At 60.8% G+C, this 23,022-nt stretch overlaps 1 protein-coding gene across 1 annotated transcript in view; it reads left to right on the top strand.

Moving 5' to 3' along the window:
* Window positions 1-19,351, top strand: part of EFNA2 (ephrin A2) — a 37,805-nt gene extending 18,454 nt beyond the window's left edge. The window contains exons 2-4 of the mRNA XM_064637600.1: window positions 13,759-14,048; window positions 15,862-15,927; window positions 16,967-19,351. Of these exons, the coding sequence (XP_064493670.1) occupies window positions 13,759-14,048; window positions 15,862-15,927; window positions 16,967-17,088 (478 nt within the window). The 3' untranslated portion in view covers window positions 17,089-19,351. The remainder of the gene's footprint in view (window positions 1-13,758; window positions 14,049-15,861; window positions 15,928-16,966) is intronic.
* Window positions 19,352-23,022: the final 3,671 nt, after the last annotated feature.

Below are 23,022 nucleotides of genomic sequence, written 5' to 3'. Positions count from 1 at the left end.
GACGCGCCGACGCTTTTCATCCCCTGGCCCCGCTCCGGCCGCGGGCCGAGCGCTGCCCGCCCGGCCCCCCGCCCCTCCGGCCTTTTTTTTCTTCTTTTTTTTTTTTTTTTTTTTAATAGTCTCAGATTTATTTTTCCACAGTGTAATTCTGAAAGACAGCGGGGATGAATTATTCATTGCCCCTCTCCGCCTTTGCATACAATCCCGGCCGGGGAGGGGGCCGTGGCGAATGCGTTTGTGTGCAGGGCTGGGCCGAGGGGAATTGAAATCAATTTGGGGGGTTTAGGTGGGGGCATTTGGTGATGCTGGGGCTGGGAGGGGCTGGAGCGCATGGGATGAGGCCAGGAAGTTTCTAGTGGGGAATTATTCCCTTTCCAAAGCTGCCCCCGGGGTGCAGGTGCTGGTGGGTGACCCCAGGGTCTGGGCATTGGGTCAAGGTCTCGTGTGTGTCTGGGGGGCTTCGGGGTGGGCACCGTGGTCCCAAGTTTGCTCATTGTCACAATCCCCAGTTCCTGTGCAAGGGCAGCGCTGGCAGACACAGCCCTGAGCAAAAAGAGGGGAAAAAGTAGAAAACACCCTTTTTTTCCTAAATTTCTGCTATTCTTAGGTGTTCCTTTAGCTCGGCCTGGAATGTGAAGCCAGGTTGAGGAGAAGGAGGGATTCCCCAAAGAGTGGGATGGCTTTGGCAGGGAGAACTCTGGCCAGTGCTGCCTTCATCCCCATCCTGCCACTTCCTTCATCCCTGTCCTGCCACTCCCTTCATCCCTGTCCTGTGCCCCCATTGCTCCCTGTCTCCCCACAGCCTCCCATTCTCTGCCCTTCCCTGGGGACACATGGGCAGCTGGTGCCACCCCTGTCCCTGGCATGGCAGGGACTGGACCTCAGAACTGGCAGCCAAAACCTGCTGGGGGATAAAGGGGTGAAGTGAGAGGTGGGATAAGGGTGTGAGCAAGGTGGGGATAAGGGGATGAAGGGAGAGAGGGATAAGGGGGTGAAGCGGCGCGAGGTGGGGGCAGCACCCCGGGCAGAGCTTTAATCTGATTAGTGTTGGAGTGAATGGACAAAGGGAAAAGGCTTTTAAACCCCGGTGAAAGGAGCGGGGAGGAGGGGGGGGAGAAGTGGAGACCCTGTCTGGTCGCGCCAAATTAGGTCAGGTTTGGCTGGGCCGACATGAGAGGAAGAAATAAGGAGAGGAAGAGCCAGGTGAGGAAAGGAGGGCGGGTGTGCTGGCCTGTGACTGCCCAGCACCGCTGGTCTCTGTGCCAGGGGTGTTCACCCCTCCCCTCCCCGCGGGTCCGGGACCCCGCTCCTCTGCAGCCTGGCACGGTGGTGGAGGTGCTGGGGAAGAGTCCCCCTCGCTCCTGCCTGTCCCCGTGTCACCTGGGATGGGGACAAGGTGCTTCCCCACGGCCCGTGCCCCATCCTGGACCCGTGGGGTCCCGCGGCGCTGGGTGCGGGGGGAGCTCCTGCAGCCCCCTTCTCCTGCAGTGCCCGGGGCTGGAGCAGAGGGCTGCCAGGGGGCTGCTCCCCCTGCCCCCTCCGCGGGGGTGGCCGCCCTCCCCTCCATCCCCTTCTCCTCCCGATCGATCCTTGCCCCGATCGATGGGCTCTTCCCTGCGGGCGAGGGGCGGTGCTGCCCGGCCGGGCAGGAGAAATGGCTTTTCGCAGAGCCTGGAGCGGGATCCGGCATCGATCTCTGGTGCCTCGTCAGAGATCAATTAGGCCCGTCATTAGCCGTGCCCAGAGTGCCGCGGGAGCCTGAGCCGGGCGGGGAGGGGGAAATGCCGGGCGAGAAGAGGGTCCCCACCCTGTGGGATGCTGGGGAGGTGCCGAGCACGCGCATCCCAGCCCGCATATCCCACATCCCAGCCTGCACGTCCACAGACCCCTCCGTGCCTCGGTTTCCCAGGTTAGAGCTGCGATGGAGGCTGTTCCAGCACGTCTGAGGGGCTGGGGATGGTCCCAGGGCTGTGAGAAGCGTTGCTGTGGCAGCCTCGTGGCTGGGCTGGCTCCAGCTCCACAGCAGCATCGTCCCGATGGGAATGTTTGTTTATAAATCACTTTGGAGCTGTCGGTGTGGCCAGAGCCGTCCGAGGAGCGGGAAGGGGCCGGGCAGGAGTGTGGCTGTCCCGGGGCTGGCGAGTGACCCGGGCGTGTGTCCGGCCTGGCTCGGGGAAGCGGCGCCTGGGAGGCCCCGCGGGACCGGCGCGGAGGAGCAGGACAGTGGCCAGGTCATTGTCCTGCTGGGAGGCCGAGCAGTGTGGCTGAGACCACCCAGGCGGTGGTGAGGGGACTGAGCAGGACCCCTGGGATGGGATGGCCATGAGCATTCCAGGGTGCAGGAGCGTGGGGAAGCAGGAGGAGCCGTGCCTCGGGGGTGTGGAGGGGAGTGGGACCCGCGTCATCTCTTGGGCTTGAGTGTTTATGACTGTGAAGGACCTGAAGGTCCTTGTCATCTGTGCAGGGACATGTTGTGAGTAACCTCTGCATCCCCCTGATCTGGCATCCTCCCAGCCCCAGCACCCCCCTGGCCTGGCATCCTCCCAGCCTGGCATCCCCCTGACTCAACATCCCCCAGCCCCATCATCTCCCTCACTCAACCTCTCCCATCCCTGACATCCCCCAGCCATCCCCCAGCCTCCTGCTGTGCCCATTTCTCCCCTGGCTCGTGGGTTTGTGCCCATCCAGGTGCTCTCACAGGTAGCTGAGGATGGTGGGAGCGTCACGGCATCATGGGATGGCGTTTGACACCCACCCTCCGTGCTGCTGCCCCGTCATCCTCCCCCATTCCCTCGGCCAAAATCCAGCTGGGGAGTGGAGCTGAGCAGAGCAGACCCTTGGGTTTGGGCAGGATGACCTGGAGCAGGTACCGCCTGCAGCAGCCGCCTCTGCCCGCGAGCTGCAGCTTCTAAGAAACAGAAAATAAGGAGAGTTTCAGAAAGAAAAAAAAAAAAAAAAAAGGAAAAGTTCCCCGATTACATCTGGTGAAGTGACAAATCTGCCAGGCAGGTGATTATTCCGGGTACGGACGTGCCGAACACAGATGCCGATAGGATTAAAGGGGAAGGGGGGGGAGCTCGCCCTGTTAAACCAACACCTGATAAAGGAATAAACCAGCCCCAGGAATAAATTCCCGGCGCTGCCAAGGTCGTGCGCCGCCGGGCCCGCTGCCGCTGCCACGGGGAGGGGACGGTGTCCGAGCTCCAGGGTGACCCATCCGGCACCGAGCCCCCGCGCCCGGGCACCCCGGCACTGCCGCAGCCCCCGCTCCCCGGAGCGCCCGTACCCGGCATGCCCTCGGCTGCCTGGTTGCTTTCCAGGCACGTCCCGGGCATCCCCTTGGGATGGCGCAGAAAATTAACAGCAGTTCAGATCTGAGGAACTTTATGACACGTGTATGATAGGACTGAACCAGGGCGTAATTGAATGACGGATGAGCTTCCAAGAGCCACATTTCCAGGGAGTAATGAAAAATAGAAGTGCTATTGACTAAAGGAGCTTTCGGCGGCCGGGCGGCTCGGCGCGGGATGAGCCGCTGCCGGCGGGGGGAATGCATCAATACGGCGAGTAATAGCTCAGTTATTATAACTCTGGAAATGTCATTCAGGCCTAACCAGAGAACACTGGCTATTAACTAGCCTTAAACAGAACGCGCCGGGCGGGAGCCCGAGCCGCCGGCGCCCGGTAATTATTTTACTTCTTTCCATGGCTCCGTAGCCTTTCCCGCCGCGGGAGGTGGCCCGAGTGCCCGCAGCCCCGGGGGTCCCTGTGCCTTCCCGTGCCGTGGCACCGAGCCAGGCCGGGCTCCTTGGGAGCTGCTCCAGGGCAGGGGCCCCGTCGCACCCCCGGTTTGTCCCTGTCCCTCTCAGGAAGTGCTGGCGTTGCTCTTGTCACCTGCGGCCACGAGCTCAGGGCTGAAGCCTTTGTGCACATCCCTCCCCGCATCCCTCCTTCCCACTTCCCTCCACATGCACAACCATCCCTGCATCCCTTTCCTCATCCCTCCCTGCATCCCTTCCCGCATCCCTCCCTCTGCACATCCCTCCCTCCGTCTCTTCCCGTGTCCTTCCCCGTGCAAATCCCTCCCTGCGTCCCCCCCATGCACATCTCTCCCCACCTCCTGCCAGTGTCTGCTGAGACAGGCAGCTGCAGCGGTGGGGTCTGGGCTGGCAGAGACCAGCTCAGGGCCCGGTGCCCTGCGGAGCCCCAAGGTGTAATGAAAGCTCGGGGGAGAGTATCGAGTGATCCTAAATGGATTTTCTCCATTAGCTCAGCTCCATCAGCCAGTTATCTGCTCCTGGAGTGCTCCAGGGCTACTGGCACTCAGAGTGCTCCCAGCACCTGCTGCCTCAGCACAGAACCCACCTGCCATGAGCAGGACCCATCCTGCCACCCCAGCACCCGCCTTGTTACAGGGCCCTCTGTTTTCAGGATGCCATTTTTGGGGGCAGCGTGTCCATGGGAAGGATAGTGGGATGTAGGAGGACCCCACAGCCCAGACTTACCTGTGGATACCCCAGTGTCCCACCCTGCCAGGGGGAAGGTGTGAGGGGGGCATGGCAGGGTGAGGGAGGGGCCGGCTCATTCCCCCACACAGCCATTCCCTGCTTGGCAAGTCGGAGTTCATCATTAGCCAGGAAATAATTAATTGTTGGGCAGACAAAAGGCATCGCTCGGCCCCCCCAGAGACCCCGTCAAAGGGAGCTGTCAGGGGCGGGGGTGATGAATTACGGCTCCGCAGCCCGGCGGTGCCGGGACGGGGGACAGGCCCCGGTGTCCTTTGGCCGGGGGTCACTGCGGGACCGGGGCCTGCCCGCTGACCCCCGAGCACTGGGGTGTCACCGGGCTGGGGCAGGGCTGGTGGGGTGACAGGCAGGTCCCTGCCCTGTGCCCGCTGTGTCCGTCCTTCCGAGCCGTGTCCCCGTGCCCGCTTGGCCCCACTGTGCTGTCCGTGCTGTCCGTGCCGTCCGTGCTGTCCATGCTGTCCGTGCTGTCCGTGCTGTCCATGCTGTCCGTGCTGTCCGTGCTGTCCATGCTGTCCATGCTGTCCGTGCTGTCCATGCCGTCCCGCTGGGCAGCGCCGGCCCATTTCCACCGATTTCCACCGCGTCGGCGTTTTCCCGGTGATTGCGGGGCCGGTGCTCCTGCCGATCAAATTGCTGCCATGGCTCCCGCCGCTCGCCCCAAATTCCCCGCGAGTCCAAGTGTTCCAAGGTTAAAGAGTCGCCAGTGCACCCGCCACCCCCCGTCCCACCACTGCCCACAATCCGACCACCACTGGAAAATAGTGACCAGTGCCCGAAATAATGCACCAGGATGTGTTTATGTGTGTGAACTGGTGTGTCTTGAACCAGCCAGGGTGGGGAATGTGCTCCTTGTTTGTCTCTCCTGCTGCTGGACCTGCGCTGTGCGGGAGGCACCAGCCCTGGGACAGGGAAACGGAGGCAGTGGATGCCACCCCGGTGTCACAGCAGGACTGTGCCACATCCCAGCTGTGGCTCTGGGGTGGCACCAATGGAAATGGCTCTGTGGAGCACTGGGGCAGCAGCTGGTTTGTCTCAGAGACCGAAGGGTGACACTGATCCCCCCGACGCCCTTTTCTGCTGCCACCCGTCCTCTCGACCATCCCCTCACAGCACCCAGGACACCCAAAATCTCCCTCTAGCCTGGGACCAGAAGGGTGGGCACCCGAGGACAGGCTGTCCCTTGCCCCCAGGATGGCAGGGAGGTGACAGCAGATGGGACAAGAGGCTGGCACTGCCACAGTGCCGCCGGCGGTGCCGCTGGGGACCCTCCAGCCTGGGGCCGTGCCCGCAGCGTGCCAGGACCAGCCACAACGAGCATCGGGGCTCGGCCGTGCTAACGAGGTCACTCCCAGGGGGCTGTTTACCCCGTCCCCCGCCGGAGACCCCCAAAGGGCGCCTTGATCCTGCCGTCCCAGCGGGCTGTGGCGCGGAGCCGGCGCGGGCGGCGGGGGGGCCCGGCTGTCACCGGCTGATAACCCCCAGCGGCTCCGTCCCGTGCCCGTTATCAGCGCCCGCCCGCCTGGCCAGACGCGGTAATTAGGGCGCTCAGCGTGAGCCGCCGGAGCACGGATGAGCACGCGTGGGCCCGTGCACGGGCTGGCACGTGCCCGGGATCCGGCTGCGAGAGACGTGCCGGGCCCGGCGGCGGCGGGGGCGAGAGCGGGGCTGGTGTGCAGAGAGCTCAGTGTGCACAGGGACGTGTGTGCCAGGCTGGGATGGGAACAATCCGGGATTCGGGAGCAAGGGTGGCCTCTCCTCTTTCGCCTCCTTCCAGACCCCGGTGCCCCCGTCACCTTCACTGTCGGCCACCACCGTGACCCCTCGTGCCACCTGGCTCTGCCCCTTCTGCATCCATCTGGCTCCACGTGCCCTCCGCTGGCCCTCGCCCTTCTCCCTCCTGGACCCTCATTCCTCTCCCCGCTGGGTCTGGGGGATTTGGGTGTCCAGCGAGCCCCCTGTGCCACCATTGCCATGCCCATCCCATCGTTCCCATCCCGTCGTGTCCATCCCTCTGTGCCCATCCTGCCGTGCCCACCTTACCGTCCCCACCTACCGTGCCCACCCCGCCGTGCCCCCGTGGCTCCCTGGGAGCAGGAGGCCCTGCGGGCAGTAACACAATTACTGTTACACTTTCCAGCCCCGGTCTCTCCGGCGGTGAATTTGTGCTGTGATTCGATTTCCGCGGATCCGGCCGTGGATCCCGGCTGGCTGCCGCCATCCCCGGAGCCGCCCGGGCGCCGGCGCTCCCAGGGGAGGGCGAGGGGCAGTCGTGGCTGGAGACCCCCTCGGTGCCATCCTGTGGGCATCACGTCACCCAGGGCTGGCAGCAAGGGGTGTCACATCCGGATCCAGGGGGCTCCTGGTGCCTCGGTGCCCCGGAGCTGCCCCGGCGGTGCCGCCGGCAGAGCCGTGCCAGGGTGTGAGGGCGGTGCCGGCTCCCCTGGGCACACACGTGGGGAGGGAGGGCTGTGGGGCAGCGTGCCCTGCTCTGGATGGGCTGCCAAGGGGACAGGTGGGAATGGCGGTGTCTGGGTGTGCCGTGGGCACGAGGGGGGCACAGAGGAACACCGGGGTGGGGTTCAGGCTGTCTGAGCAGGGGGCAGTGGGGGGCTGGGGTCATTCACCCACACCCCACGCTGGGCCTCGCGGTGCCTCCCCAGTCCCCATCCCGGGGGCTCGTGGCCGGCCCCGCTCGGTGGCCGCAGCGTCCGGGGCTGGGCTGGGAGAAGGAGCCGGGACCTCTGCGCCGCCCCACTTTATTATTGAATTTAACCTACAGTCTTCCTTACATGCCACAGTGCCCGGAACTAGTGCAGAGGCTGCTTTTATGTGCAAATGAGGCTTTTTTTTTTTTAATCTTTGACAGAGAATGTGCTGTGTTTACATAACAGAGGGCCCTGGTACTCTGGAGAGGGCCACTGACAGTGCTGGCAGGAGATGTTAAGAAAGATCTAACATTTCTGATCTCTGTTTAGCCAGAGGCACTGCGAGGCGGCGGGAGCAGCAGGGGAGGGTGGCTCCGGGGTGCCCGGGAGAACAACTCGGCTGTGCCCGCCCGGGGAGGGCACCGGGGCTGGGGACCCGCAGCAGAAGGGATGGAGCAGCTGCAGGGATGAGGTGGCACCAGAGGGTCACGTCGTGGGGGTCCCCACGCTGGGATGGAGGCCCCAGAGCTGCCCCAGAGCCCTTCCCTTGGGCTGATGGTGCTCCCAGAGGTTCGGGAGCATCCGGCAACCTTGGGATGACCAAAAGCTGGTGGTGGAGCCAGAAGCTGTTGGGATGAACTGTCCCAGTTTCCCTCCACGATCCACTGCCACCAGCAAAGGGAAAAACTCCTCCTGCCAGGTTAAGTGGAAAAATGACCAATATCCTCCGGCCTGCCAGGTTCAAGCGCATTAATTCCAGGGACTCGGTTAATGGCAGTATTGATTAGTCTCAGCGCTGGGCTAACGAGCAGCCATGCTAATGAGGGGTGAGTGGTGGGAATTGCAGCAGCTGGAGCAGTTCCAGGGAGCTTTGGTTGGTGGGAGAGGGTAGAGCACCCCAAAAAGGGGCTTCACCTGCCTGGAGAGTGGGTTTGTCCTCCCGGGATAGGCTCTGGCACATGGAAAATGGAGTATTTGTGTGCCAAAAATACGATTTCCTATTGACATCTCTGTTTATTTCTGGACAAGAGAGTGATGTCATGAGTCTGAGGGAAAAACCTGTCTGATCCATGCTGGCATCATGGCAGGATCCATCCATCTGGCTTGTCCATGCTGTGCTGGGTCGTCGTGGAGCAGCCGGCTCCAGGCTCATCCAGGGGGTCAGCCAGCTCCAGGCTCATCCAGGGGGTCAGCCAGCTCCCAGCTCATCCAGGGGGTCAGCCAGCTCCAGGCTCATCCAGGGGGTCAGCCAGCTCCAGGCTCATCTAAGGGGTCAGCCAGCTCCAGGCTCATCCAGAGGGTCAGCCAGCTCCCAGCTCATCCAGGGGGTCAGCCAGCTCCAGGCTCATCCAGAGGGTCAGCCAGCTCCCAGCTCATCCAGGGGGTCAGCCAGCTCCAGGCTCATCCAGAGGGTCAGCCAGCTCCAGGCTCATCCAGGGGGTCAGCCAGCTCCAGGCTCATCCAGGGGGTCAGCCAGCTCCCAGCTCTTGTGTTCACAGCTCTGGTTGGGTTTATCCCAGGCGTGTGCACGGTTACGAGCTCCAGGGTCCCTCTCAGGGAGACACTGGGTGGGATCTCTGTGATCCCAATCCCATGCACGGCACAGCAGGACCAGGGGCAGAGCCGCCCGGGCTCTTCCCTGAAAAGCTGCTCAGTTTTTGAACTCTTTGCTTTTTTCTTTCTTTCCTTTTTTCGCTGCAAACACTTGAAAGGCCCCGTTCCTCCCTCTGCTGTTCCCAGCAGCTCCCCCTCGCTCTGCCCCCCTGGCCTCGTCTCACTGTGGTCCCCGAGCAGAGCTGGGGGGGGTTGGTGACACCCCAAGTTTGGCTTTGCATTTTTCTTCGTGCAACTTGGCAAAAAGCGGGTTGGGGGGGGAGAACTGACTTGGTGTTTGGAGGATCAAGAGCAGGTTTTGCTTTGGGGGGCCCATGAGTACCTTGGGGTGATACCACAGTGGGGTACCAGCCCTGCAGTAGGGTGCCAGCCCAGAAATGGTGTGCTGGCCCCAAAGTAGGGCACCAACACTGAAACAGGGTGCCAGTGGTGCAATGGGGGGAGGAGGCCGGGGCTCCTTGGGCGGCGTTTTCGGCACCACTTTGGTGGGAATCCTCTCTGAGGTGTCTCGTGCCCAGGCCCTGACAGGCTGGCTCTTGCATTTAAGCAAATTTGGTTTTCTTCTGTGTGCCAGAGCCTCCCCATAGCCCGCGGGAACGGGCCCCGGCTCCACCTCCGGATCCACAAACAGGCTGAAATGACGGCTCCGGGGGTCCCCATTTGTCTCCGTGTCCCTCTCCTCGTACATCCCATCTCATCCCGCTCCCTCGCCCCGTCCTGTAATATCTCAGCATCTCCCTAAAGCAAAAGATGACAATAAAGTGTAAATGGGGAGTGTTGGCTCTGGAGTGTAATGATGGCAATTTAGATGCCAGCCGTCATTTCCCCGCCGTTGCCCCAGGTAACAGGAGCCGCCGAATCCGGTGGGAGCGCGGCCGAGGCGGGACGAGGTTACCTCGGAGGCTGATGGCTGTCCTGGGATTTTCTGTCATTTACCTTGAAAGAAGGGAAAGGGAAATAGCCGTAAATGAAGGTGTTTGCCTTGGGAGTGCCAGGCTGAGCCGGGCCGGGGGTGCTGCTCCTGCTGGGGAGGCACCCGCTGGTTCTGCATGGAATTTGCATCCATTACCCGCAGTGCCCACCCCAGTCCCCCATCCTCATCCTCATCCCCATTCCCATCCCTGTCCCCATGTCCCCATCCTTGTCCCCTGTTCCCATCCCTTTCCACTTCCCCAATCCTGTCCCCAGGAGAAAAAGAGAAAGAGAAAGAGAGAGGAAAAGGAAAGGGAAGGCAAAAGGAAAAGGGAAAGGGAAGACAGGGAAAGAGAAAACCATAACGAGCATGCCTAAGCCACCCCGTGCCCGTCTCCCGTGCCCCCTGCCCCGTGCCCGTCCCCTCTCCCACCCCCCGTGCTCCCGCTCACTCCTTCTTTATTTTTTTAATCAGCGGCGTCGCTTTCCCGGCGCCGAAGCGTTTCCCAGCCCCGCACTCGGGAAACCTCATTAACACAGATCAAAAGGAGCTTTTAATGATTTATAAAGGTGCAGTAGTTTGGAGAAATTAAATAATTTAGGTGCTGTGTGTACGGCGGGTCCCCCCGGACCACATTACCAGCGCTCCGTGAGCCGCGGCACCGGGGACAGCGCCGGAGCCTCTGGGGACCGGGAGGCACCACCCCTGCCAGGGCTGGGGATGATGGAGAGGGGGTGTCCCCTGAATGTCATCTCACCCCTGCCAGGGCTGGGGATGATGGAGGTGGGGTGTCCCCTGAATGTCATCTCACCCCTACCAGGGCTGGGGATGATGGAGAGGGGGTGTCCCCTGAATGTCATCTCACCCCTGCCAGCGCTGGGGCTCAGCCCCGAGGGGGTTTGGGATGCACTGGCTGCTGGGGATGCTGCTGAGGTGGCTGCACTTGCTCCCTGCCAACGTGGTTAAAATAAACCTTGGCCCTGGTGGGAGGGGGTGGTGGGATGCGCTGGGTGGAGATGGGTGTCCAGGTGGATCCAGCTCCGGCTCCATCCCCTCCCGGCCCACTCAAGTGGCTTTTGCCTCTCGAACAGGGAATAGGGATCTGCCTCCGGGACACTGGGACCGACAGCGTGGCCCAAATTGTCCCTGACAGCCTCGTCTGGCTCCCGCCCGGCGCTGCCGTTCGCATCCCGCGGGATGACACTCGGCTTCACTCGGCTCGGCAGCGATCCCGGCTGCCCGAGGGGAAGGAGAAGCAGATGGAAAACCGGCTTAAACGTTCCCGGCGGGAAGTCCATTGCCAGGCACGGACTTGCCAGGGCCCAGCCGAGCCCCGGGATTAATGGAGGAAAGAGCCCCTGGCAGGGGTCGGTGGGTTCCTGCGCCCCAGGGGCCCTTCCCTGCCACCCCCGGGCTCCTTTTGTGCCCATTCCCTGGGGGGGACCCCGGCGGGGCTGGGAGGGGTCGGGGGGTGGCATTGGCTGCTCTGCAGCTGAATTCCCATCAGGTTGTGTTTAATAGCAGGGGAGAGGGCGGCGGGGCCGGGGGGGGGCTGGTTTGGGGGGGCGGGGGGGAGCTGCTGTGTTTTATTTTGCTCTGTAATAGGCTTATTACTCCTGATCACGCTGTGACTATTTGAATGAAGGAGATTTCGGGAGATGAAAGCGGAAGGGAGATTTTAAGTCTCTCAGTGCCTGGCCCCGCAAGGACGGGTGCCCTTGGAGAGGGGGGGACCCCATACCCGAGACCCCCTGCCCCAATTCCCCCCTCGCCTCGCTGCCCCCACGAGCCCTGTCCAGCCCCCAGTGGTTACAAACCTCCTAATTTCCAGCCTCAATTTATTCATGGCCGGTTTATACCCATTTGTTTATGTGCCAACACCGTTCCTCAGCTTAAATAGCTCTTTTCCATCCATAATATCCCCCCCCCCTATTCCAGCGGGCGCAATCATATCTCTTTTCAAGCTGTTCAGGAAAGAAAAATCTGAATTATTTAACCCTTGGGACACTGGCTGGTCTCACAGGGTGTGGAGAGACAAATCCGCTTTGTTCCCGTGCTGGGTCACCGCCTGAATTTGGGAATTTTGGGGGGATGCTGCTCCTGCTCAGAGGGGAAACTGAGGCACTGAGGTGCAGTTGAGGGGACCAGGACCAGGGTTTGGGCACAGGGTTTGCTCTCCTGGTTGGCTCTGACCCGCAGGGGCTGGGGGCCTTGGGCTGTGGCTGCCTCTCGGGAAGGCTTTTCCCCTCCCTGCTGAATATCCAGGAGGTAAAAACTTGGGAAGCCAGTGTGTGTCCAGCCTGGAGATGCCACCCTGCCCGTCTGGGGGGCCATGGCACTGGATCCAGTGATGACATCAGATCCAGTGGTGGCATCAGCCCCATCCCTTGGCATCATCCCCGGTGATGGGATCATCCTCTTCCCACAGCATCGTCCCCATCCCGTGGCATCAGACTGGGGGGAGCCCAGGACCCCCTGCAGAGTGGGGTGCACCGTGCTGGGGGTCCCCACAGCTCCCTGCAGCCCCCCTGTGAAGGGTGACCCCCTCCCCAGAGCCCCCCCCAACAGAGGGTGACCCCCTCCCCGCAGCCCCCCCCCCCACATCTGTCTCCATCTGGGCCATTTATCAGCTTTAATCAGCTTTAATTCAGCAATTTGTCAGGCAGGCGAAGGCCCTCACAGTGAGTTTTTCCCAAAAATATAATAATTATTATTATTATTCCCCTGATACGTGGGCCCCCCCGCCTCGTCTTTGCTTGGGCTTTAGCAACGATCATTAAAATAAATAATTTTTTTTAAATAAAAGGCAGCAAGAAGAGGGTTTTTTTGTGGGCTTTTTTTTTTTTTCGATATTTTTTATTGTTCTCTGCGCGTTTGAAAATTGTTTCCCAGTAAATTCCAGCCCTTTGTATTAATTTTACATTTTCCAATGTTACCTTGCCAGGGGCAGGGTTGGCACAACTGGCTCGGGAAAGGAGAGGGAAGGAGAGGGAGAAACCCTGCTCCTTAATTAGCGCGTTCCCTGTGTGATCAGAGAGCTTATGAGGCAGGTAATGAGCTGGAGGGGGGCTGCAGGAGCCCCCTCCCTGCACCACCTCCCGTCTGCCCCCCCTTCCCTGTTTGGGGTGCCTTTGGGATCACCCTCCGTCCCGCCGGCCCCAGGGATGCGGGATCACATTTGGGGGGTCCCTGTGATGAGTTTCATCCAGTCTCAGCCCCGCTTGCAGCTGCCACAGGCTCAGGGGCTGTCAGGGAGCCCCGAGATGCTGCTCTGGGGGGGCCAGGGAGGTTGTGGTCACCACCCCCATCCCACCAGGGCCGTGCTGACCCCTCTGGCCACTGGCCAAGCCCTGGAGCCGTGGAGTGACCCCCATCTCTGGTCATGCCAAGGTTGGGGGCTGAGGGGGGGCCGTGCTGTGGAGTCTCAAATTAATTAGCAAAGAAAACTCACTCACTGATGGGGGGAAAGCCAAGCTGCCAAACTGGCTCCTGGGGCCGCCTGTGGATTTGGCCTCGAGCTTTCCCGGCTGCGGTGCCGGGAGCTCCGGGTCTGCAGTTTGGGGAGGGGGGACACGGGGGTCGCCCCGAGGAGCTGGAGCAGGGCTTGCTGGCATGTGCCACGGAGTTCTCCAGGGCTGCTAATCCCTTAATCTCTCGGATAAGCAGTGCCAAGAACGCAAACGACACCGGGATTGTGGTGCTTGGCTGCGGCGGTGCCGGAGCTCCGCCGGGATCGCCGGGAATAATCATTTTTGTGTCGTTTCCTACTGAGTGGTGCCGGTTTATCGGCGTAAAACAAAGAGGCTCTGGGTTAATCTGGAGGTTAATAGGGATGTCGGGGTGGGATGGGCGGGATCAGGCCCTGGATCATGGTTAAACTGGCTGGTGAGGCCCTGGCACAGGTTGCCCAGAGAAGCTGTGGCTGCCCCATCCCAGGGAGCGTCCAAGGCCAGGGTGGAGCAGCCTGGGCTAAGTGGAAGGTGTCCCTGCCCGTGGGTCCCTCCCAGCCCAAACCACTGCAGGGTCCCGGTGCCCCCCACTGACCCGAGTCATCCTGCAGGTTCCACCGCGGGGACTACACGGTGGAGGTGAGCATCAACGACTACCTGGACATCTACTGCCCGCACTACGAGGAGCCGCTGCCCGAGCGCATGGAGAGGTACATCCTGTACATGGTGAACTACGAGGGCCACGCGTCCTGCGACCACCGGCAGCGCGGCTTCAAGCGCTGGGAGTGCAACCGCCCCGACTCCCCCAACGGGCCCCTCAAGTTCTCCGAGAAGTTCCAGCTCTTCACCCCCTTCTCGCTGGGGTTCGAGTTCAGGCCCGGCCACGAGTACTATTACATCTGTGAGTGGGGAGGGGAGGGAGGGGGTCTGGGAGCTCATCCCGGGCACATCCCGGCATCGCCGGCCGGGCTCGGGCTCAGTGTGTGTTGGTGACCCGGAGTGTGGCAGAGCCCCCGTGTTTTCTGTGCTCTCACATGTAATTCCTATGTGCTCCCATGTGTCCCCACACTCTCACTCATATTCCCGTGCTCCCATGTGTCCCCATCTCTCACTCATTCCCCTGCTCCCACATGTATTTCCTACGCTCTCCTGTGTGCTCTTGTGCTCTCACTTATATTCCCGTGCCCTCCCACGTGTTCCCGGGCTCTCACATGCAATTCCCATGCTCTCCCGTGCATTCCCATGTATCCCTGTGCTCTCCCGGGTCTGGGCTCCCCTTTCTCACCCAAACCTGGCCCCCAAACTGCCCGGCCCTCTCTGGCGCCGGCGGCAGGACGGGGGTCCCTGGGAGGGCATTTCCCTCTCTGGAGTGTCTGCAGGGGCCAGGGCAGAGGTGGGGGAGAGGACCCAGACCGGCTTCCTCATGAGCTCGCTGGAGCCATGGAGAAATAATGCAGTGGTGCTGGGAGCAGGCGCTGGGGTAAAGCCCAGACCCAAACAGGGCAGTGTGACCCCGGTGGCACCGGGAGCCAAGGACCCGCCGGCCCCTCCGGAGCCACCGCCACACTCCTTATCATTTCTCCCTCTTTTTCCTAAAGCAGCTGTTTTCAGCCCACTTAATTTGTTCCTTTTATCTATATTAAATTACCATTTCCCCCCCTCTCCCTCCCCCCGTAAAATGTCACCGGCGCAATAACTGCGGCCACAACTCGCTCTCTCCCCCCCCCACCCCTTATTTTATTTTATTTTTTTTTATTTTTTAATGTCGTTAGGGAGAGATTACACAGGAGTAAATGGGAAGCTGATCATTGCTAACCCGGTTAGAATTCCCGTCATGCGGAACATTAGAAATTATGCCTCTTTGAGGAACCGTATTTAGCAGACATGAAAGAAAAGAAATTACCTCCTCCTCGAGCCCATGGATTGGAATCCATTAACCCACCAGCACCAGGGCACGCTCGTGGCCCTGGCAGGGGTCAAGGGCACCTCGTGGCCCTGGGGACCGGGGGATGGAGCTGGGATGGGGTGCTGTGGGATGGGATGCTGTGGGATGGGATGCTGTGGGATGGGGTGCTGTGGGCTGGGGTGCTGTGGGATGGGGTGCTGTGGGATGGGGTGCTGTGGGATGGGATGCTGTGGGATGGGATGCTGTGGGATGGGGTGCTGTGGGATGGGGTGCTGTGGGATGGGGTGCTGTGGGATGGGATGCTGTGGGATGGGATGCTGTGGGATGGGGTGCTGTGGGATGGGATGCTGTGGGATGGGGTGCTGTGGGATGGGATGCTGTGGGATGGGGTGCTGTGGGATGGGATGCTGTGGGATGGGATGCTGTGGGATGGGATGCTGTGGGATGGGATGCTGTGGGATGGGATGCTGTGGGATCCCCGTGGTGCCACTTGGCTCGGCGCCTTCTCCTTCCCCCCCCGTGGGGTGCAGCACCAAAAGGCAAAAGAAAAGGAAAGGTTCGGGAAAAAAAAAAAAAATCTGCTTTTAAAATTAAAAAGAAAACTACAGAGAAAATTAAATTCCTTTATTAATATATATATATATTAAAAAAATTCCCATTTTCTCACCCTGAGAGGGACTTTCACCTCGATAATTACTGCAATTCCTCCCTTTCTTCCAGTGTTTATTATTGTTTCTCAGTGCTTGACCCTCGCTTTGTCTCTGCCCCTCCCAACCCACTGGTCTCTCTCCCCTTTTCCTCCCCGCAGCCGCGTCCCCCCCGAACACGGTGGACAGGCCCTGCCTGAAGCTGAAGGTTTATGTTCGGCCAACGAGTAAGTCAGAGATTGGGGGGTCCCTGGGGGGCCCCTGGGTCCTGCCCTGCAGGTGGTGGCCCTGGGGATGGGGACAGGGATGGGGACAGGGACCCCCAGCCCTGACAGAGCCATCCCAGCCTGTCCAGCCCGTGGTGGACAGACAGGGAAAAAAAATATAATTAATAGCAATAATAATCTCTGCGCTGCGGCCACTTCCCCGGCTCGCATAAATCAGCCATTTAAAAAAACAAATTAATAATTTTCTTCTCCTGTTAACGTGTAATTAGCAAATGGCAGCGGCTCTCCCCGGGGACAGCGGAATGTCACCGGGTAACGGATGGCTCTCGCCTCCTTTCTTCAGTGGCTTTAAAATAAAACCCAGCATAACGGAACCGGCTGTAAAAACTCATCACCTTCCCTTCAGAACGAGGGGAAAAGATCTCTCCCCATGTTATTTTTTAGTATTTTAATAATACTGGGATTTTTTTTTATTTCCACCTTGCGGAGGGGAAGGGAAGGGGAGAGGGGCTGGGCCCTGGGGGTGGTGAGGGGCCCCTGAGGGGGCACCTGGACACCCCTCGACTGGGTCCTGAAATATTCCCAATTGCAGATGCCTGGCACAGGGCACCCCGGTCTGGGGGGACCCCACACAGTACAGGGACCTTCCAGGATGAGGGGGAACGAGGGGATCAGATGGGTGGAGCAATGGAGCGTCCCTAGACAGGACCAGGCTCTGCTTTTCCTGCCTCTAGGTCCATAAAAATCCCTGGAACCGGAGAGCTCTGTGCCCTCACCCACCCTCCATCCCCGGAGAGCACCCGTGTCATCCCCACCCTGCCCTTCCCTGGGACACGGGGCTGTGGAGCCACACGGGGCTGGCCCTGTGCCAGCAGTACTTTTGGGGATATTGGGATCTGGGGGAGGATCAGTACCCAGCTCCTCTCGGGACCCCAGTCCCAGCGTGCTGAGCATCCCCCCTGCCCTGCCCGGGCTGGGTCCAGCCTGGCTCTCAGCCGTGCCCCGGCTCACACATCCCTCTCTTCCTCCTCTTCCACAGACGATTCCCTCTACGAGTCCCCGGAGCCCATTTTCACCAGCAACAACTCCTGCTGCAGCCTCAGGGTCCCGCCGGCGGCGCTGGCGGTGGTGCCGGTCGTCTGGACGCTCCTGGCCTCGTAGCCCGACCCCGGGAGCGGCTCCGCGGGGCAGGAGCAGCCCGGGCACGGATCCTGCCTGGATGGTGTCACTGGTGCTGCCGGCGAGGATCCTGCGGCCACGGGAAGTCCCTGTGGTGGCACAGTCACCCCTGGGGGAGCGGTGCCGGGCTGTCCCGCGGGATGGATCCCGGCTCCCATCCCTGTCCCGCAGCTCGAGCTCCGGCCGTCCCGGTCGGGCATCGCTTTTTACATTTCTAGACCAAATACAGAGTCCTCGTCCGTTGGGTTTTTTTCTTTTTTTTTTTTTTTTTTTTAAGAAAAAAAAAAAAGGTTTTTATTTTTGGTTGTTGGGTTTTTTCCCGGCCGGGCCCCCCCAGGCCAGACTGACCTGCCCGGGGCCAGGCTCAGCCCCCGCCCGGTGGAGCCTCCGGATTGCCGGGACCGCCGGACACAGCGATGGTGCCAACGGCTCCGTGGGCACGGACTCCTTCCCAGCCCGGCCCCAGGATGTCATGGAGCCGGTCCGGACACCCCCGGACACTCCTGGACACGAGGGTGGACAGACACAGCCCCCCTGGGGGGGTCACCCCATTCCCTTCGCTCGTGCCACAGATGGCACCAGTGTCCCCATGGAACACCGGGACAGCTCCGTGAGCAGCAGAGGAAACGGGATCCAGCCGAGGGGAGCACCGGGAACGGCCGGCAGGGAGCACTGGGATGGCCAGTGCTGGGAGAGCACCGGGAATGGCCGGCGGATACCGGGAGCACTGGAATGGGTGGCATGGAGAGCACCGGGAATGGCCGGCAGGAAGAGCAGTGGGGATGTCTGCTGGCACAGGGAGCACCGGGAATGGCCGGCACGGAGAACGCCAGGGATGGCTGGGACTGGGAGCACCGGGAACGGCCGGCACCGAGAGCACCGAGGATGGACAGCACTGGAGATGGCTGGCACTGAACATGGCCGGCACTGGGAGCACCAGGAATAGCTGGCACTGAAAATGGCCGGCACTGGGAACACCGGGAATGGCCGGCTGGCACGGGAAGCACCGCCGGGCGCTGGGAGCCGGCGGGCCGGGCTCGCCCAGCCGTGGGCATCATTCCAAGGACGTTTGTCCGGCGCCGGGGCTGGAGCCCCTGCCGGAGCAGGGCTGAGCTCGCCGGGGCGGGAGGAGGCTGTGCCATGGATTTTCCTCCTCCGCTCTGCACCGTGTCCCCCCAATGCCTTGGGGGTCCAAGAGTCCCCCCAGGGGGGCCACGTCCATCGTGGTGCTCCCCACGGTCCCCCCTTTGCCCCCCGACATTCCGGGGTTGGGCTTGGGGATTTTTCCCTTTTCCTTTGCATTAATAAGCAAACCCCCCCCCCCCAAAACCCCTGATCCGAGGTTGGCCCTGACCCCAGGGGTGGCAGGTCCCCAGGGAGGGGTCCCCCCGCAGCCCCGGGGTCTGACCCCTCCTCGCCTTAAATCTGGGGCTGTCCCACCTGGGGGGGTCCCCTGCCTGTCCCACAGAGCCCCCCCGTTCCCCAGGGGGTTGGTGGTCCCAGGGGGTGCCGGTGATGGGCTCAGCCCCAGCCGCAGCCCCCATTCCAGGCGGATCCTGGCCCTTCCCGAGGGCTCCGTCCCTGTACATACAGCGCTATACTGTGAGCGGTTTTTTTTATGTATTGTTGAGAATGGATTTTATGGAAGGGTTTATCTTATTTTTATTTTATTTTTATTTTTTAGACTAGGAAGCTGGAATCTCGCAATAAGCTCATCTCGACCATCCAAAAAAAAAAAACAAACAAACAAACAGACAAACAAACGGATAAAAAAAAAAAATACAAAAAAAAGAAAAACCCCACGATAAAAAAATCGCATTCCCTGCTGTCCCTGTCCCTGTCCCCGTGTGTCCAGACCAGGTCGTGGTTCCCGAAGGTGACAGAAGCATTGTGTTTATGGGGGGGATGAGGGGGGGACCCACTGGGCTCCGACACGGAGCCAACAGCACCCGCCTGGCCTTCGGTCTGTGTTTTATATATATATAGATTATATATATAAATATCTATATTGTGTACAGCGACTGTGGGAGGGTGGGAGGACGGAGGCGGCAGGGGCAGGGCTGGGGGGTCCCCCAGAGCAGCCCCCCCTCCTCGGCGCTGTCCCTCCGTGCTGGTCCCCGTCGTGCCTCGCTCCGTCCTTCGACATTCCGCTTTCGTCCTCGACGTCGTGCTGATGGTAACCGGATCTATCGCCCCCCCCCATTTGGATTCTGTATTTTTTTATAATAAAATGCAAATAAATGTCGTGTGAGGCCCTTGCTTTGAGGAATCACTTTCCCTCCCCGTGTGGCTCCACGTCCCCGGGGGCTCCGGCAGCGGCTCCGTCCCCGCTCCCCGTGCAGCCCCTCTCCCCTGGCACTCCGGGGCTGTGCAGCCAGGCCTCTCTGCTGGGTGGTGTGTTAATTACGGGAAGGGTTTAATTACCCTGTTAATTAATAATAATGGATATTAAATTAATTAATATGCAATTGTTGATAGTGCTTAATTATCAGAGGCGATGCTGCCCCGCGGGCGGGCGCTCGGGGCTGGCGGCTCCCGCGGCTCCGGCTGCTCTCCCGCCGCTGCCTCAGTTTCCCCAGGAATGAGACAGCAGAGGTGGCATCCCAGGAGGCCACCAGAGCCAGGACAGGCTGCTCGGAGCAGCATCACGAAGCATCCTCTGCCAACCCCCAGCTCTCCCTCGCCCCCTTCTTTTTTTACCTTAAATACTAAACTTTTTCTGGAGCGGCCCGTGCTCATTCCCGGCGTTCTCGTGCCCATTCCAGCGTAATTAGCGGAATAGGAACAACCCGCTGGTAATTAATTGAGGCTCCCACAGCTGATCCGAGCTCTGAAGTTTTGCCACCAGAGGGTGAAAGAGTAATTTTGCTTTTTAATAAGGGCCATATGTGTGCCAGGAGCGGGAGCGATGCCACCCACTGCCAGGGACGTGGGTGCCTCTGGCAGAGGGAGGCACCAGGGAGGGAGCCCGGCAGGGATTTACCAAAAAGTGATTTTTTTTTTTTAGACCCGCTCAGGAGGTTTTTTGAGCCCTGACTCATGACTTTTTTAACGCTGGGTGTTGGAAATAGGGAGGTAAAAATAGCAAACGGGCAGCACGAGGCTGAGGCTGAGGCTGAGACGGATCATCGTTAGTAATTAATTAATGGAGTCGTGGGGTTTTAGGGCCTGAATGGGATCATTTAGAGCCCGTCTCTCATGCAGAGGCATCGGGGTTTGATGTGTGGAGTGGTGGTGATGGAGAGCTGTTCCAGCCCTGGGTGCTCCTTGTGCTGCATCCCTGTGGGGCTGGTATCACCCACCCATTACCACCCACCCATTATCACCCACCCATTATTACCCACTCAGTATCACCCACCCGTTATTACCCACTCAGTATCACCCACCCATTATCACCCATCCATTATATCACCCACCCATTATTACCCACCCATTATCACCCACCCAGTATCACCCACCCGGTATCACCCACCACTCAGTCCTTAATATATTTAACTTTTATTATATTTAAACAGGGATGGATGGGGGTGCACAGGGCTGCAGGTGAGGTCAGGGCACATCCAGGCTCCCTGCATCTCCCCCTGGCCCCGTGCCAGGGGGTCTCTGAGGCCCTGGGATCCCCAGCTTTGTACCCAGGGGAAGGGGGACCCACTGCAGCACCCCCGTCCCACCAACACCGAAATAGGAGCGAGCAGAGCTGGGTCATTCCAGCTGAGAGTTGGGGCTGAATCCATGGAATCCAGCTGGGATGTGCCATCCTGCACCGGTGCTTCCCACCCGCTCCAGAGCCAAGGCACCGGGGGGGTCCCGAGCCCCCGTGGTGGTCACGGTGTGGCCCTTACAAGGTCTCTGCTCCTGCAGCTCCTCGCTCTGTTTCAGCATTTCAACATTAATAGTTTTTTTTCATTTAATCCCCTGGAGGCAGCGGGTGCTCCGTGCTCCGCTGGCCCGTGGAATATCCCACCTGGTGCAACCTCACGACTGGAGAGCACATGGGGGGTGCAGCCCCTCTGTCCCGGGGCTGTGGCCCGGGTTGGCACCGTGGGGAGGCTCAGGATGTGCCCGGCAGCTCCTCAGGTCCCTCCCTGCCTCCCTGCCCTGGTCCTCGCTCCCGCAGGGATGCTCAGCCAGGCACGGCCCATCCCTGACGGGCTTTCCAGCGGGATTTTCCAGTGGTGGCAGGTGTGCCACCACGGCTTCTCTGGCAGTGCTGGGGCAACCGTGGCCACCACATGCCAAGAGAAATGTTCACCACAAGGCTGAGCTCTTCCCGGGGCTGCTCGAGGCAGAGCAGAGAGCTGGGAACATCCTGGGCTAAAAATGATCCCTGTCTCAGTATCCAGCTTTAGTTTCCTCCATTTCAATGAATTCCCTGCGGCTGGGATGCCCCCTCCCCACCCTGTGTCCCCCATGGCATCGTGCCTTCACGTGGCACATGGTGGGTGCTGCAGAGCTCAGGCTTCCGCATGGAGCTGGCACAGTGGCCACCAAGGTTGGCACAGTGGCCTCTGAGGGCTCGTTCCTGTGTCCCCCCGTCCCATCTCATCCCACACAGGGCACCACGACACCCCACAGCCCCCTGTGCTCCCCATGGGCTCACCGGCACCTCCCAGGCTCCGTCACGTCCCTCTGGCAGCTCCTGGCGTGGGCTCCTGCCCCGGCTCCGGCTGGCAGGGATCCCTCCTGTCCCCGTGTCCACTCCCAGGCTGTCCCCTCCGCTCCCCTCCCTGCCCCAGCCAGCCCTCTCCAGCCTTATCTCCTGAGAGGTCCAAGTGGTCCGACCGGGAGCTCCCGTGACAGACACGCTGTGAGCACCGGAGGATCCCAGAGCAGGGGATGATTTACGGGAACAGCCGGGGAGGGGAGCAGGGAGCGGAGGTGCCGGGAGGGTCCCCGGCTCCCAGCTGGACCCTCCGCCCCGTCCTGGCCCGGAGGGGGCTGGGGGAGGTGGGGGTGGCCCCCCAGCCCTGTGTGGCCATCGGTCTCTGTGAGTGGCCCAGCCAGGGTGTGACTGTCACAGCTCCTCCTGCGCCTTCGCAGGCCCCGCACGCAGGAAATGGAACTTTCCGGGCCACTGGACATTCAGTTTTGTTCAGCTGTTAATTCCCCCGCCCTGGGGAGAGGAGGGACGTGGGCAATGGAGGGAGGGTGATGGGGTGGTGGGAGGGGGCTGCTGCAGCCCCTGGATGAGGAGGATCCGTGGGAATCATCAAATCATGGATGGTTTGGGTTGGAAAGGACCTTAAAACCCATCTCGTTCCACCCCCTGCCATGGGCAGGGACACCTTCCACTAGACCAGGTTGCTCCAACCTGTCCTTGGGCACACCCAGGGGTGGGGCAGCCACGGCTTCCCTGGGAAATCCATTCCAGGGCCTCCCCACCCTCACAGGGAAGGATTTCTTGCCAATATCCCATCGATGAGATGGGTGAGAGCACCTTGGGAGGTCACTGCACCCAATCCGTGCCCAAGGCATCTTCCCTGCACCTGTGCCCCCACCCCAGGCCCAGTTTGGGTGGTGGGAGAGGCAAATCCATTGCTGAGCATCCACATCCCAGCCCCCGAGGCCGGGGAGCGATTTCCCCCCCGGGCACGGAGTGAGCATCCATTCCCCTCGGAGCTCCTCTCTTGCAAGGTAACCAGCATTATATCCGGACCAATTGCTCCAGCATGATCCTCCTGAATGTTGCACAGCATGTACACGGCGTCTTATGGAAAATACATGCCCCTGGGTGAGCCTTTTAATAGCGCCGGCTCCTGCCCGGGGGCCGGGGGGGCCACACTCCGCCCCGGCGCTGCCAAGGAATGATTGAAAAGTTGGGGCTCGCCGTAGGAAACCCCCCGCTGTGGGGAACAACGTGTTTTCATTCCCCTGCCAGGTAACAAATGAAAAGAATTGCCATGAATGCTAATGGAG

The sequence above is a fragment of the Pseudopipra pipra genome, chromosome 27, assembly GCF_036250125.1.
Source record: "Pseudopipra pipra isolate bDixPip1 chromosome 27, bDixPip1.hap1, whole genome shotgun sequence".
Taxonomy (NCBI): Eukaryota; Metazoa; Chordata; class Aves; order Passeriformes; family Pipridae; genus Pseudopipra; species Pseudopipra pipra.
This window is presented reverse-complemented; position numbering and strand designations above follow the sequence as displayed.